At 50.2% G+C, this 12,083-nt stretch overlaps 1 protein-coding gene across 1 annotated transcript in view; it reads right to left on the reverse strand.

Moving 5' to 3' along the window:
- PROC (protein C, inactivator of coagulation factors Va and VIIIa) overlaps positions 1-12,083 on the reverse strand; it is a 35,862-nt gene extending 23,779 nt beyond the window's left edge. The window contains exons 1-6 of the mRNA XM_084638188.1: positions 11,895-12,083; positions 11,674-11,760; positions 9,229-9,389; positions 7,666-7,690; positions 6,902-7,012; positions 5,982-6,125 (exon numbers count right to left, since the gene is read on the reverse strand). Of these exons, the coding sequence (XP_084494314.1) occupies positions 5,982-6,125; positions 6,902-7,012; positions 7,666-7,690; positions 9,229-9,389; positions 11,674-11,760; positions 11,895-11,985 (619 nt within the window). The 5' untranslated portion in view covers positions 11,986-12,083. The remainder of the gene's footprint in view (positions 1-5,981; positions 6,126-6,901; positions 7,013-7,665; positions 7,691-9,228; positions 9,390-11,673; positions 11,761-11,894) is intronic.

Below are 12,083 nucleotides of genomic sequence, written 5' to 3' on the forward strand. Positions count from 1 at the left end.
GTGGTCCCTATCTGTGTACCACTGAGGGTTATACACATGCGCCATGTGTCCAGAGCCAGAGATTTTAAAAGCAGTAGTATTCGTTGATCCATGCATGTGCCCTTGCTCTACCTTATGGTTTTGTCTGAGATGATAAAGGGCAGGACAGACTGACCATGCCCTCAGTTCCTTCTCCACAGCAAATTGAACAGATCCGCAGCAGTGGGGAAGGTGAGTGCATTGAAACACAGATAGGGACCACACATCTCAAAGAACCTCCAGTTACAGGTAAGTAACCTCCTCTTCTTCTTCAAGTGATGGTCTCTATTGTATTCCACTGAGGGTGATTAACAAGTAGTACCTAGTTAGGAGGACAGTGGAGGAAGATGTTGGAACCGTGGAATGGAGAACAGGCATGCCAAACAAGGCAACCGTTCCAGTCTCACACTAAGGTGCAATGGGAAGAGAAGGTATGTACCAAACTCCACATGGCCCCCCTACATATGTCTGTAAGTGGTATGTCATGAAGCATGACCGTAGTAGAATGGGCTCTCGTGGAATGGGCTCATACCCCAATGGGTGGAGACAGTCCCAATAACAGATAGCAGAGTGTAATGCACCCCAAAACCCACTTCGAGATAGTCAGAGTGGAGATTGCTTGCCCCTTAGTCCCTTCTGTTAGAGCGATAAAGAGTCTAGGGGACGTCCTGAATGATCTTGTCCTCTGCAAGTAGAAGGCCAGGGCTCTGCGGATGTCAAGGGAGCGAAGGTGCCATTCCTCCATTGAGGTGTGAGGCTTCAGGAAGAAAGCAGGTAAGTGTATAGGATGGTTGAGATGAAAGCAGGATACAACCTTTGGCAGAAACTTGGGATGCAAGTGCAGGGAAATCTTGTCCTTATGGAACATGGTAAAGGGAGAGTCTATCATGGCCCCCAGTTCAGCTACCCTTCTTACAGAAGTAATAGCTACCCGAAAGGCAACCTTCATGGAAAGGAGTGACAGGGAGCAGGAAGCCATAGGTTCAAATAGAGATTTCGTCAAACACCCAGACAACAAGGTTGAGGTCCTGTTGGGGAGCAATGGGGTGAACGGCTGGATAAGTCTGGAGCAGGCCCTTCCAAACCCTGGTAGTCAAGGGGAGATTTGGTTTGTCTGAGGTGATAAAGACAGGGGGGTGGAGAGCACCAATAGCGGCTACATGCACCTTGATGGAGTTGAGAGTGAGTCCTGATGCCTTCAGGGACAGGAGGTAGTCCAGAAGAAGAGGAGTGCCTACATTCTTAGGGGAAACACCCCTCTGCTGGGCCCATGAGGTGAAATGCTTCCACTTGGCTCTATAGGACCACCTCATGGAGTCTTTTCTGCTACATGAGAAGATGTCTTGTATTGCAGACAAACATTCTCACTCTAGCGAAAATGCCCATCCAAAAACCAAGCTCGTATGTGAAGTGTCTGCGAATTGGGATGTCTGATCCTGCTGCCATTTTGTGTGAGGAGTCCCGGGAAAGCTGGCAGTGGAAATGGGGGATGTGCTGACATGTGAGAAGGAGGAGAAACAAAAACTGGTGAGACTAGAATGAGGCGATCAGAATGACTGTTGCTCTCTCCTGTCAGATCTTGTGTAGGACATGCGGCAGGAGCAGTAGGGGAGGAAAGGCATAATTGACCTGGTCCAACCAGCAGATGACTAGGGTATCTTCTTGGTAAAGGGTGCCAAGGTGCCCCCCACTGCTCCCCAGTGCATTTGCTGTTGGTGTGGGAGGTGAAGAGGTCCATGGTCAGAGTCCCCCAGTAGTTGAAAATGTCTGTGGCCTTGGTGTCATGGAGCTCCCATTCATGGTCAGCAGTGAACTTCCTGCTGAGAGAGTATGCAATTACATCCTGAGTCCTGGGAAGATATGCTGCCGACAACAGTGTCTTGTGGGTAACACACCAATCCCGAAGATGAACAGCTTCCACACAGAGTGCTGACGACCTCGTGCCCACTTGTTTCTTGATGTAGTAAAGGGTGGTGGTGTTGTCTGACGTGGTGTTGTCTGACATGATGAGAACATGATGGGAGTGAATGGATGGGAGAAATGTGCGACATGCTCTCCGCACTGGCCGAAGTTCCAGGATGTTAATGTGCATCCAGGATTCCCAAGTACTCCAAGTCCCCTGTATCATGTGCTCACCCATGTGGGTGCCCCATCCAATGAGTGACGTGCCTGTGATCATCGTCGTGCTTGGGGAGAACAGGAGGAAGGGCATCCTGGTGCAGATCTGACCAGGGTCCTTCCACCATTGGAGAGAGGAAAGAATCCCAGGGGGAACTGTCAGTAGGAAGTCCATAATACCGTGTATTGGAGTATAGGCCTTCTGGAGCCACAGCTGCAAGCCGTGAAAGCGAAGGTGAGTGATGGCAGTAATGTACATGCAGGCCACCAAGAAGGGAAAGGCAAGTCCTGGATGGAACAGAAGGACCAGAGACTACGTTGGTAATCAGTTCTTGTAGCGTCTGGAACCCTTCCTCCAGTAGGTAGGCAGGCATGTGCTGAGACTGCACTGATGCAGGCCCCAATGAATTCGAGAGCCTGTGTAGGATCCAAAATCTATTTTTCGATGTTTACATTCACCCGCAGGGAGGAGAGGAGTGTGAGCAGCATGGAGGTCAAGGCTCAAGTCCCCCTTTGGATCACACTGCTATCAACCAGTTTTTGAGATAAGGTAACATAACAACCCCTTGATGCTGACGGTGGGCCACCATCACAGAGAAAACTTCAGTGAAAGCCTGTGGAGCAGTGGTAAGTCTGAATGGTGGAAACCTGTATTGGAAGTATTGAAGGCCTGCTGTGAATCTCAAGAAATGTCTGTGGGTAGGACGGATATCTACATGAAAGTAAGCATCCTGCATATCGAGAGCCATAAACCACATGTCTTTTTCTAGTGAAGGTATGATGGCTGCTAGGGTGAAAATATGAAACTTTGACTTGTGTATGAAGTGGTTGAGATGACGGAGATCTAAGATCGGTCTCCACCCACCCTTCTTCTTGGGAACTAGAAGGAATAGAACCTTGTGCCCTAATAGGTCATAGGAACGAGTTTTATCACTCCCATTTGGAGTAGGGAGTCCACTTCTAGGGCGAGGATACTGTCATAAGAGTGATCCCTGAGGCGAGGCCGGAGGACAAGGGTGATGTAGTGTCATGAACTCAATCGTATAGCCACGCTGAATGACATCCAGGACCCACTTGTCCATTGTTATCGCACTCCATGCTGGTGAGAAGAGTGCTAGATGCCCCGCAAAGGGGGTGGGTTGAGTGTATGGCATGAGGCAAGGTGGTTGGTGGGTCACAAGATTCACTCAGAAATATCACTTCTGCAAAGACTGAGTATGAGATGCTGAAGGCTATGACAATGAACTGAGAGGATGGGGCTATTGGATCTTCTGTCATTTGTGGGTAGGCTCACTGGGCCACTGATAGAAGGATTGAGAAGCTCTGAATCGTCGTGTTGGTCGTAGGTGGTAGATCTTGTGCTTGGGTGCTGGTATGTAGATACCCAGTGATTGTACAGTGGCTCTGGAGTCCTTGAGGGAGTAGAGGGGAATCCTCAGTCCTCTCATTGAAGAGATTAGACTCATCGAAAGGGAGGTCCTCTGTGGTGTGTTGGACTTCCCTTGGGAAATCTGATGAAGTAGCCACCATGCGCTTCACGTGACGATCCCCATAGCCATCGTGCACTGAAGAAGTGTTTGCCACATCCACTGCAGCCTGAAGTGTCGTCCTCGTGACCAGTTTCCCCTCCTGTAACATAGCCTGGAAGCAGGCATGATCTTTCTTGGGGAGCTTGTCTGCAAAATCCACCAACTTTCCGGAGGTAAGGAAGTAATATTTAGCGAATAGGTCCAAGTAATTTGAGATTCGAAATTGAAGGCTGGCAGAGGAGAAGACCTTGTGATCCAGAAAATCCAATCACTTGTCCTCCTTGTCTGCCAGGGTAGAGCATGGGTGTTGTTGCCAGGTTCACTCCATTGCCACCTGTATGACAAGGGAATTGGGTGGGAGGTGAGAGAACAGAAACTCAGACCTCTTCGCAGGCATATAGTACCTCTTCTTCACCTCCTTGGGGGTGAGTACACAAGTGGCTGGAGTGTGCTAGACAGTCTGGGCTGGTTGCAGAATGGTCAGTTACTCTGGTCGGTACCGAGGCATGCAAGATGTCAAGCAGCTGGTGCAGTTTGTCCTGGACCTCCTCCAGTGGGATGTGGAGGTGTTCAGCCATCTTGTTTAACAGGTCCTGGAACTGGTGATAGTCTGGGGACAAGGAGGGAGTCGAAGACACTGTGCATCCAGGAACAAGGAAGGGAACTGCTCCAGTTCTGGTGGTACCGTCGGAGTTGGGCTAAGCGGTTCTTCCTCCCATTATTGGAATTCTGAGCACCTACTCAATGATGGTCGAAGAGGCAAGATGGGGGACTCCTTTCAAGCTGAGTGGGAAGGTTCTGAAGGTAGGTACTGGGGCTGGGGCCCCCAGTATGGCCAACAGGGCAGATTTGATGGTTGCTGTGGAGGGCCCCAAGTAGTGGTGTACCAGTCTTCTTTGTTGCGGATAGGAAGGGCACTGCCACTGACTCGTCAGAAACTTCAGTACGGGAGGGGCGGACCCTGCCCTTTGTCCGAGTTCTCCAATGCCAAAAAGTCAGAGCCTGGTTCAAATCGCGGAACTGTAGGGAAGTGGGTGGGAACACAGCCCGAAGGAGGTAAGTCCAAGGTAGGACAGCCCACCCCCTTAGGTGGAGACTGAACCTGAAGATGTGGCAATGTCACCTCCTCCAAAGCCAAGAGTTCATGAGGCTCGGGGGCCAACTCAAGCGTCCTGGGCATCAACAGTATATACTCCACAGTCAGAACTGGAGCTGGAACAGAGGCCTGCCTTTGAACTGAGGGTTCCTTTGACTTCAGCGGTGCTGATCTGGAAGGGGTACTCGGCTCGGTGGACAGGACCAGTGTTCTGTGCAATTTCTTGTCATTCTTGTGAGATATGAAACATGCCGTTTTCTGTGACTAGAACTTGTGGATGAGGCAGTGTCCTTCCTGGGCCTAGAGGAAGATTTACTGCCATGCTTATGCACATACTTCTTTGCCTCATGACTAGGTACCAACAGAACCAGACTGGGTCTCTGCGGTAGGAGGTGTGCTCCTCAACTGCTCAGGCTGACGTACAGGGGGAGTTCCCCAGTCTGGATCCAACTGTGGCCTCATTGTGACTTCCACAAAGTGCTTCTTGAGGTGGAGAGCCCGGCCTTCCTGCATACGGCTCGATGCAATGTGGGCTTCTCCCAAGCAGTAGAGCAGCATTGGTGCTCATCACTGACCGAGAACGAGCGAGGGCAGGAGGTGCAGATCTTGAACCCTGGTATCTTTGACGTAATCCAGTACTCAGGCCTGGGGAGGGTGTGTGTGTGTGGGGGGGGAAGCGGGAGACCTTTAAAATGGCATCCCAAAATCCTGAAAACTATCACTAACCCACTGCAAAACAACAACAATACTAAGCATACAGAAGTATAAAACAGTTTTTTTTCTGTGTTTTAGAAAGCACATCACAAGAGATGAGAGAACAGGAGACGCTCTGACTTGGACCATGCGGCAGTGAGAAGGAACGGAGGGCATGGACAGTACATCCCTCCCTTTATCACCTCAGACGAAACCATAAGGCAGAACAAGGGAGAATGCACGGACCAACGGATAATTACTCCTTTCCAAATCTCTGGCTCTGGTCGCATGGTGCATGCGTATAACCGTTGGTGGAATACAATAGGGACCATCACTTGAAGAAGAAGTGGAAAAATCCCAAGCAGAAAATCACTCTGCATGGGATAGATGCACTGGAACTATTAGAAACTGTGTTGCATATGGTTCTTCCACTTCTTTTCTGAAATGTGCCCCCCATTCTTTTGTTTGAGGAACACTGTACAAAATCAGAATTGTGGGTGTCCTCCCACCCCACGCTTCCTTCTTACCAACGGGCTCACACTTGGAATGGTCGTCCATCAGCTGATACCCTGAGGCACAGCTGCAATAGCGGCGCTGGCTCTGCTTCGGATCCTCATGACAGAAATGTTCACATCCCCCATTGTAAGTGGAGCAGTTGGTGTAGTTAGCCTCTGCGAAACAGGGAAGGGAAAAGAGATGCAAGGTTAGAAGGCTTAGGAGTCACCTGAAGGTAAGGTCAGCGTGGGACTTGATGTTCCCCTTTGAAACTGGAATAGGTGCACTGTGAGAAGTAATTGTCCAGTGTCTTGATTTGAGGGAATAGCAGTTGATGGATTTGGATTCCAGCTTCTGCTTCTGACTTTGTGGCATTCGTAGCAGATTGAGAATGCGGCTGGCCGCGGGGAGTGCTGGGGGAGAGACCAGGGGCATGATACCAAGGAGTGTGTCGGGGAAGTAGACTGAAGGTCTGATAATTCTCTTCCTTGCCACTGAGCATGAGTCTACTGCATACACTGGTCAGCAGTTCGCTGGGGAAGAAAATCAGCTCTTTTAAAACGATCCAGCCTCCAAGTTCAGGCTGCAATAGTTCAGCTCAGAATTTGCTCATCTCTGCATTGGATTGTGGCATTTTTTCACTATCTTGCAAACAAAATCCATCCTTTCTTGTTTTGCTGACAGCTTTAGCAGTTGTGGCAGACCCTGTTTTACAGGAATATTTTCATTGGCGAGAGACTTAGACCTCTCCCATGATTATAGATCAGTTTTATGTTATTTTAGAAAACAACAATCCCCTGGCAGGCCATGAAATAGAGAGACACAGTATCAGAAGCAGACAGGTTCTGCAATGACAGAAGTGTTGGTTTCCCTATACAGGCAGAGGTACTCCCCGCCCCTTCCCCCGAGTTTTATTTCTAATATTAAAATGGTGGATTGAAGCCAGCTTTACCATGTTGGCACAGGCGTCCCTCCCAGCCTTGGTTGCAAATGCAGTTAAATTGTCCAATATTGTCCAGACAGGTCCCATTGAAACAAGGATTGGATAAACACTGATCTCCATCTGAAATACACATGCAGGGAAATCCAGATCATGAAACCTACCATCTCTCACAGGCCAGAGATTAACTACAGCTGACCTCTTCAGTCCCAACCATCCCACATCAGCTCAGCAACTGGGCTTTGCGAGCTCAATGGAGCTTTATGGTGCTTTTTTTTTTTTTTTGCCTGTTGTATAGTTGCTCCAGAGGTTCTCCAAGGCACAAGGACAATATGATGGGTTCTGAGTTACATCGGTAGGGCATGTGTGCTGGGGGCAGGAAGGAGGGCAGCAGGCACTGAGTGCAGAGGGGCATGGGTTGGTTTTCTTAGAACTAGGAAGCAATGGTTCATCCTTTGTGTGCACCAGGGAGGTCTACAGTAATCACTGGGATTAGGAATGATCCCCCATCAACTTTGACCAGCGGCTTGGCTCTAGGAGAGGATACGGAAACAGGCATAGAGGTGTTTGGAATCTGCCCCTACAGTCCATGTGGTAGCTGGGGATACACACTGTGACATGAGAACACAGACTTTGCAAACACGTAAAAGCTGGAATGAATGACATAGAGAATTAATATACAGAACATGGCTGCAAGGATGAAGAGGTACCTGCTGCACGGGGGCGGGGGGGGGGGAGAGGGAGAAGCATGGAATTGGAAACTTTGCCTTACTTACCAACATACTTAGTCCAAAAGTTTAGCTGTGGAGAAATATAAAAGGGGTTAGGGCTGGAAGCAGACTGTTCTAATGAATGAACTTTAACTGTCTCTCTGCCTTGGAGGAATGCAGTTCAGGTCTCCAGCTAATAGCTCTAGTGTCCTTCCCTTTGACACAGCAGTAATAAGAACCAATTACCTGGCTGGGTGGCAGGCTAGGATGTGATGCTGCAAACACAAGGCACAGTAGTCATACCACCTCCCTCGTGCAGGTCCCGCTCTTCCACTCATCACACCTCCCCACCTGCCCCCAACGACTCGTCAGCCCAGTACACTGTACCACATCAATCCCAACCAGACTTTTCCCCACACACACCACCGCCAGTAGCCAACCCCCTCACTGGCCCCCCATCCCAGCACACACATCTTACATACTACTGAGAGCTCAGGGACATTGATGCTGGCTGGTCCTGGGTGTGTGTTTGATTCTGGTGGGCCTGGGAGGACCGAGCCATCTCAGTGATGGGCCCAGCTGTGCCCCTTACCTCCCTCAATCTGCATCAGCTTCTTTGCTATCAGGAGGCAACCGCTGACTGGGTAAGTCCCCTGTATTTCTGGTGTACAATTACAAGCAGTGCCCAGCCAGGCAAAAAGACAGACCATTCACCAGACAGTGAAACCTCTTCTTCTAGGTGATTGGCTCGAATCCCACCCACTTTGGTAATGGCTACATGTTGTTACCATACAGTTTCCCTTGTGTTATTGCCAATAAAGCTCACAGGACACTGAGATGTGGGCCTCACCATGCTCGCTGCCATGCATTCACACAGCTAGAGGCAGTCTCTGCCCCAGAGAGCTTACCATACTAGCAAGATAATACGCTGAACCCTGGATGAGGTGAATAGTGCAGGAAGCAGGAGCACACAGAAGGAGAAAGTGATTTAAATGAAAGGCAGCTGTCAGGAGGGATTTGAAAGAAGAGAGAGGAGATGGCGCCTGGCAGAGGCTGCCGGATGACATGTAGAAGCTGGGAATGGGCAAAGAGGAAAAGTTCAGAGGGAAGTGACAGTAAATAGCAAGATGTCAGTGGGGCAAGATTCCAAAGGCCTCTTAGGGGAAGAGGAGCCTGAATGTGCTGTGGTAATAGACAAGAAGCCAATGGAGGGAGTCAAGCAGGGGCAGACGGGCTCCGTGTGTGGGGCTGGCAGGGGAAAGGAAGATGGCTTTAGGAAAGGCTGGCTGCAGGAGAGCTGGGGCAGGAGGCAGACAGGAAAAGACTACAATGGCCAGGGGAGACCTGCCAGCACACACACGGGAGACAGGGCTGGCTTTGGTTTTTACAACCAGACCCACGATGAATAAATAGAGACTAAGGGCCAGATCCTCCGCTGGTGTAAATCGACACAGCTCCATTGCTATCAGTGGAGTGCTGCACATCCACACAAGCAGGGGCTCTGACCCTAAGAGAGAGGAGGGATATTTAAGGGACGCTTTCATGATGCTCCTGATGGGAATACGTTCCCAAAATCAGCGTTTCACTGGTTAATTCATTCTCACATCCAGCTTTAGGGGAACGACTTACAGTTGTTTCCCTGGTCTCAAATATCTCATGGGCCTCCTCCAGGTCACACTGCTCCTCAATACATTCTCGCTCCAAAGAGCCTGGCTTGAGCTCCTCCAGAAAAGTGTTTGCCCGCTTCTGGATTTTCAGGATTTGGTTTGCATCTTTGCTGCTGTAAAATACTTGAAGCCGAGAGAGGAGAACCAACACGGGGCTCATGCATGGCACCAAATCTTAGTTTGCAGCCCCTTTCAGAGATATTCACTTATTTATTATCTCCAGCTTAAGACACCTTCTGCCTGGTTTTTAGAGGTGCCCAAGAGCACCTCTAAAAGTCAGGCCCAGAAGGTCTGAAGCTGGACACTCAAAAACCCAGAGGGACATAGAATCCGTGAAGTTTCCAGAGAACATTGGCCCTGGTGTGGTACTGCTCAGAGAACATGTTCAGGTGGGCAGTGGGAAGACGGCTGGGGTAGAAATATTCAAGAACAGACTGAAGGACAGGCCCGTGGCATGTCTGGGTTTGAGACACAGAGGCTGCATTTCCATTAGAGAACTGAATAACTGGTAATGGAACCACTGGGACTGCACAGTGTAATTAGCAAGTGCTTTGCAGTCGCACTAATTAGCCTGTTTTGAGTATAGTTCTGCCTCCTGTCAATGCACAGTCCTGCCTTACAAGTATTACAGGGCCTTCAGCCTGTTGCACCTATCCCACAATGCCTGGCACTGGTACCCCTCCATTTGCACCCGTTCACAGGTCTGGCTTGTTTCAGTGGATGTTTCAAGAGGGTTCACTCCTGCACAAATTGCTACGAATGTGCCGTGAGGAGCAGTGCTGCACCCACCCACTGCAGATGCCATGCCGGAGCACTGTCCAACTGACTCTGGTGGCCTGGAGCATATTGCAAGAAGCACAGCTTGCTTTGGCTGGAGGGTCTCCAGGAGGCAAGAGGCCTGGGGTCTATTCCTAGTTGATGTTTCGTTGCAGTCGGTTTACTTGCTTGTTTCAACTAAACAATTCTTTTTCGTATTTGCCTCACAGTAAGAAGCTGAGTGTTGTTGTCGCTGTGTTGGTCTCAGGATATTAGAAAGACAAAGCAGGTGAGTTAATGTCTTTTATTGGACCAACTTCTGATGGTGAAAGAGACATGCTTTCGAGCTACACAGAGCTCTTCTTTGGGTCCTGAAGACAACAGCATGAAGAAGAGCTCTGTGTAGCTTGAAAGCTTCTCTCCCTCACCAACCAAAGGTCCAGTAACAGATATGACCTCCCCCGCCTTGTTTCTCTAGTAAGAAGCTGAGATAGGAGTGATCTAACTGGTTTCAGAGGCAGGAAATACTACTTGACTGTGAGGCCAAGCCATCCCTCTCACCTCCTCTCAGACAGTCAGGGTCACAGGGGGAGAGAGCTGGGTAATGGAGCAGCCTGGGAAGTTAAGCAGGCAGGTGGGTGGTAGGCTTGTACATCTGTGTGATAGTGCTAAGGTCCCTTTTCTGTTAGTTCTTTTGCAGGAGTCTGAGAGATGCAGCAGAGGCAGCGGCTTCATTGCCATGGGGCCTCCCAGTATGGTCTGAGCAGCCATGTATTGCTGGGTGGGTGCGTCTTGCACAGTACTTGGGGATGGAGTGGGGCTGTGCTTACTAACCTGCCAGGAGGTGAAGACACACTGGTCAACGTGGGTATGTTTACAAAGCAGAGAAAAACCAACAGCTGGCCTGTGCCAGCTGATTCAGACTGGCGGGGGTTGGGCTGCAGGGCTGTTTCATTGCTGTGTAGACTTCCAGGCTTGGGCTGGATCCCCCTCCCACCTCACAGGGTCCTGAAGCAATGAAACAGCCCCACAGTCCATCCCGTGAACCCCAATTAGCTGGCCTGGGCCAGTCATGCACATCTAGTTGCTGTGTAGACATACCCTATACCTGCATTACAGAGGCAGCAGGCATGAGTCCTCCATGTTCTCACATGGCTTTCCATGGGCCATACACTGGTGTGTGTACATGCGGTGTCCTCTCTGTGTAAGTTTCATGCAGTGTTAGGTTTGTGGTTCTTGTCTGGTTTTGCCTTTGAATGGGAAGGGTCTGAAGTAGGGCTCTGGTTGAAATCAACAGGGTTCCCTCACAGAAGGACATTGCCTTTATCAGCAGGATGAGCCTTATCTGACCCTGTGAGGGCTCCTTGCACTAGGATAGCTGTTCTGTCAGCGTTACCAGTCACTGGGCTGCTGCCCCGTCCCTGGGGCAGCTCCACCACAGCCAGCGGTGGGGAGCGCAGCATATGCCGGACTCAGGGTTTTAACTGCCACGTCATCTCAGCCTGCTCTGGGCAGGATTACACATGATGGCAGCAATGCAGTGGCCTGTCTGCAACAGTGCTCTCCCCATGGATACCACAGTGGTAGCTGCACCACGATAGCACCCAAAGGAGACTAGTTACTACAGGGAGAAACTCCGAGTGGAACTTACCTGAGGCCCCATGTCCACGGTGCACAGAGCAGGCAGCCACCAACACCCAAAGAGTACAGAGCCTCCACATAGTGCAGAATGGCACACCTAGGGGATTAAAGGGGAGGAATGAAAGTGCACGCCCCGGCAGGGCCCAATGCACTCCCCGAGCTGGAGGAATTTCTAGCTAGGCAGCAGATCAGACTGTTCCCTCCTTTGTTTTCCAGGCAGCTGGAGCCCACCTGAAAGGCCGACTTGCTCCTCAGCCGGAGTGCAAATCAAAAGCAGTGGATCGTTAAAGTCCATCCTAACAGTTCCACTACTTCCCTTCATACCATCGTCAGCATCCCCACATACGTCTTCTCTCTCCTTTTCCCTTCCCAGATTCAGGATTTGCCAAACAAGCCTCCCTCTTAAATCGAGCAGGGTAT

The sequence above is a fragment of the Lepidochelys olivacea genome (genome assembly GCF_965140295.1).
Source record: "Lepidochelys olivacea isolate rLepOli2 genome assembly, chromosome: 9".
NCBI lineage: Eukaryota > Metazoa > Chordata > Testudines > Cheloniidae > Lepidochelys > Lepidochelys olivacea.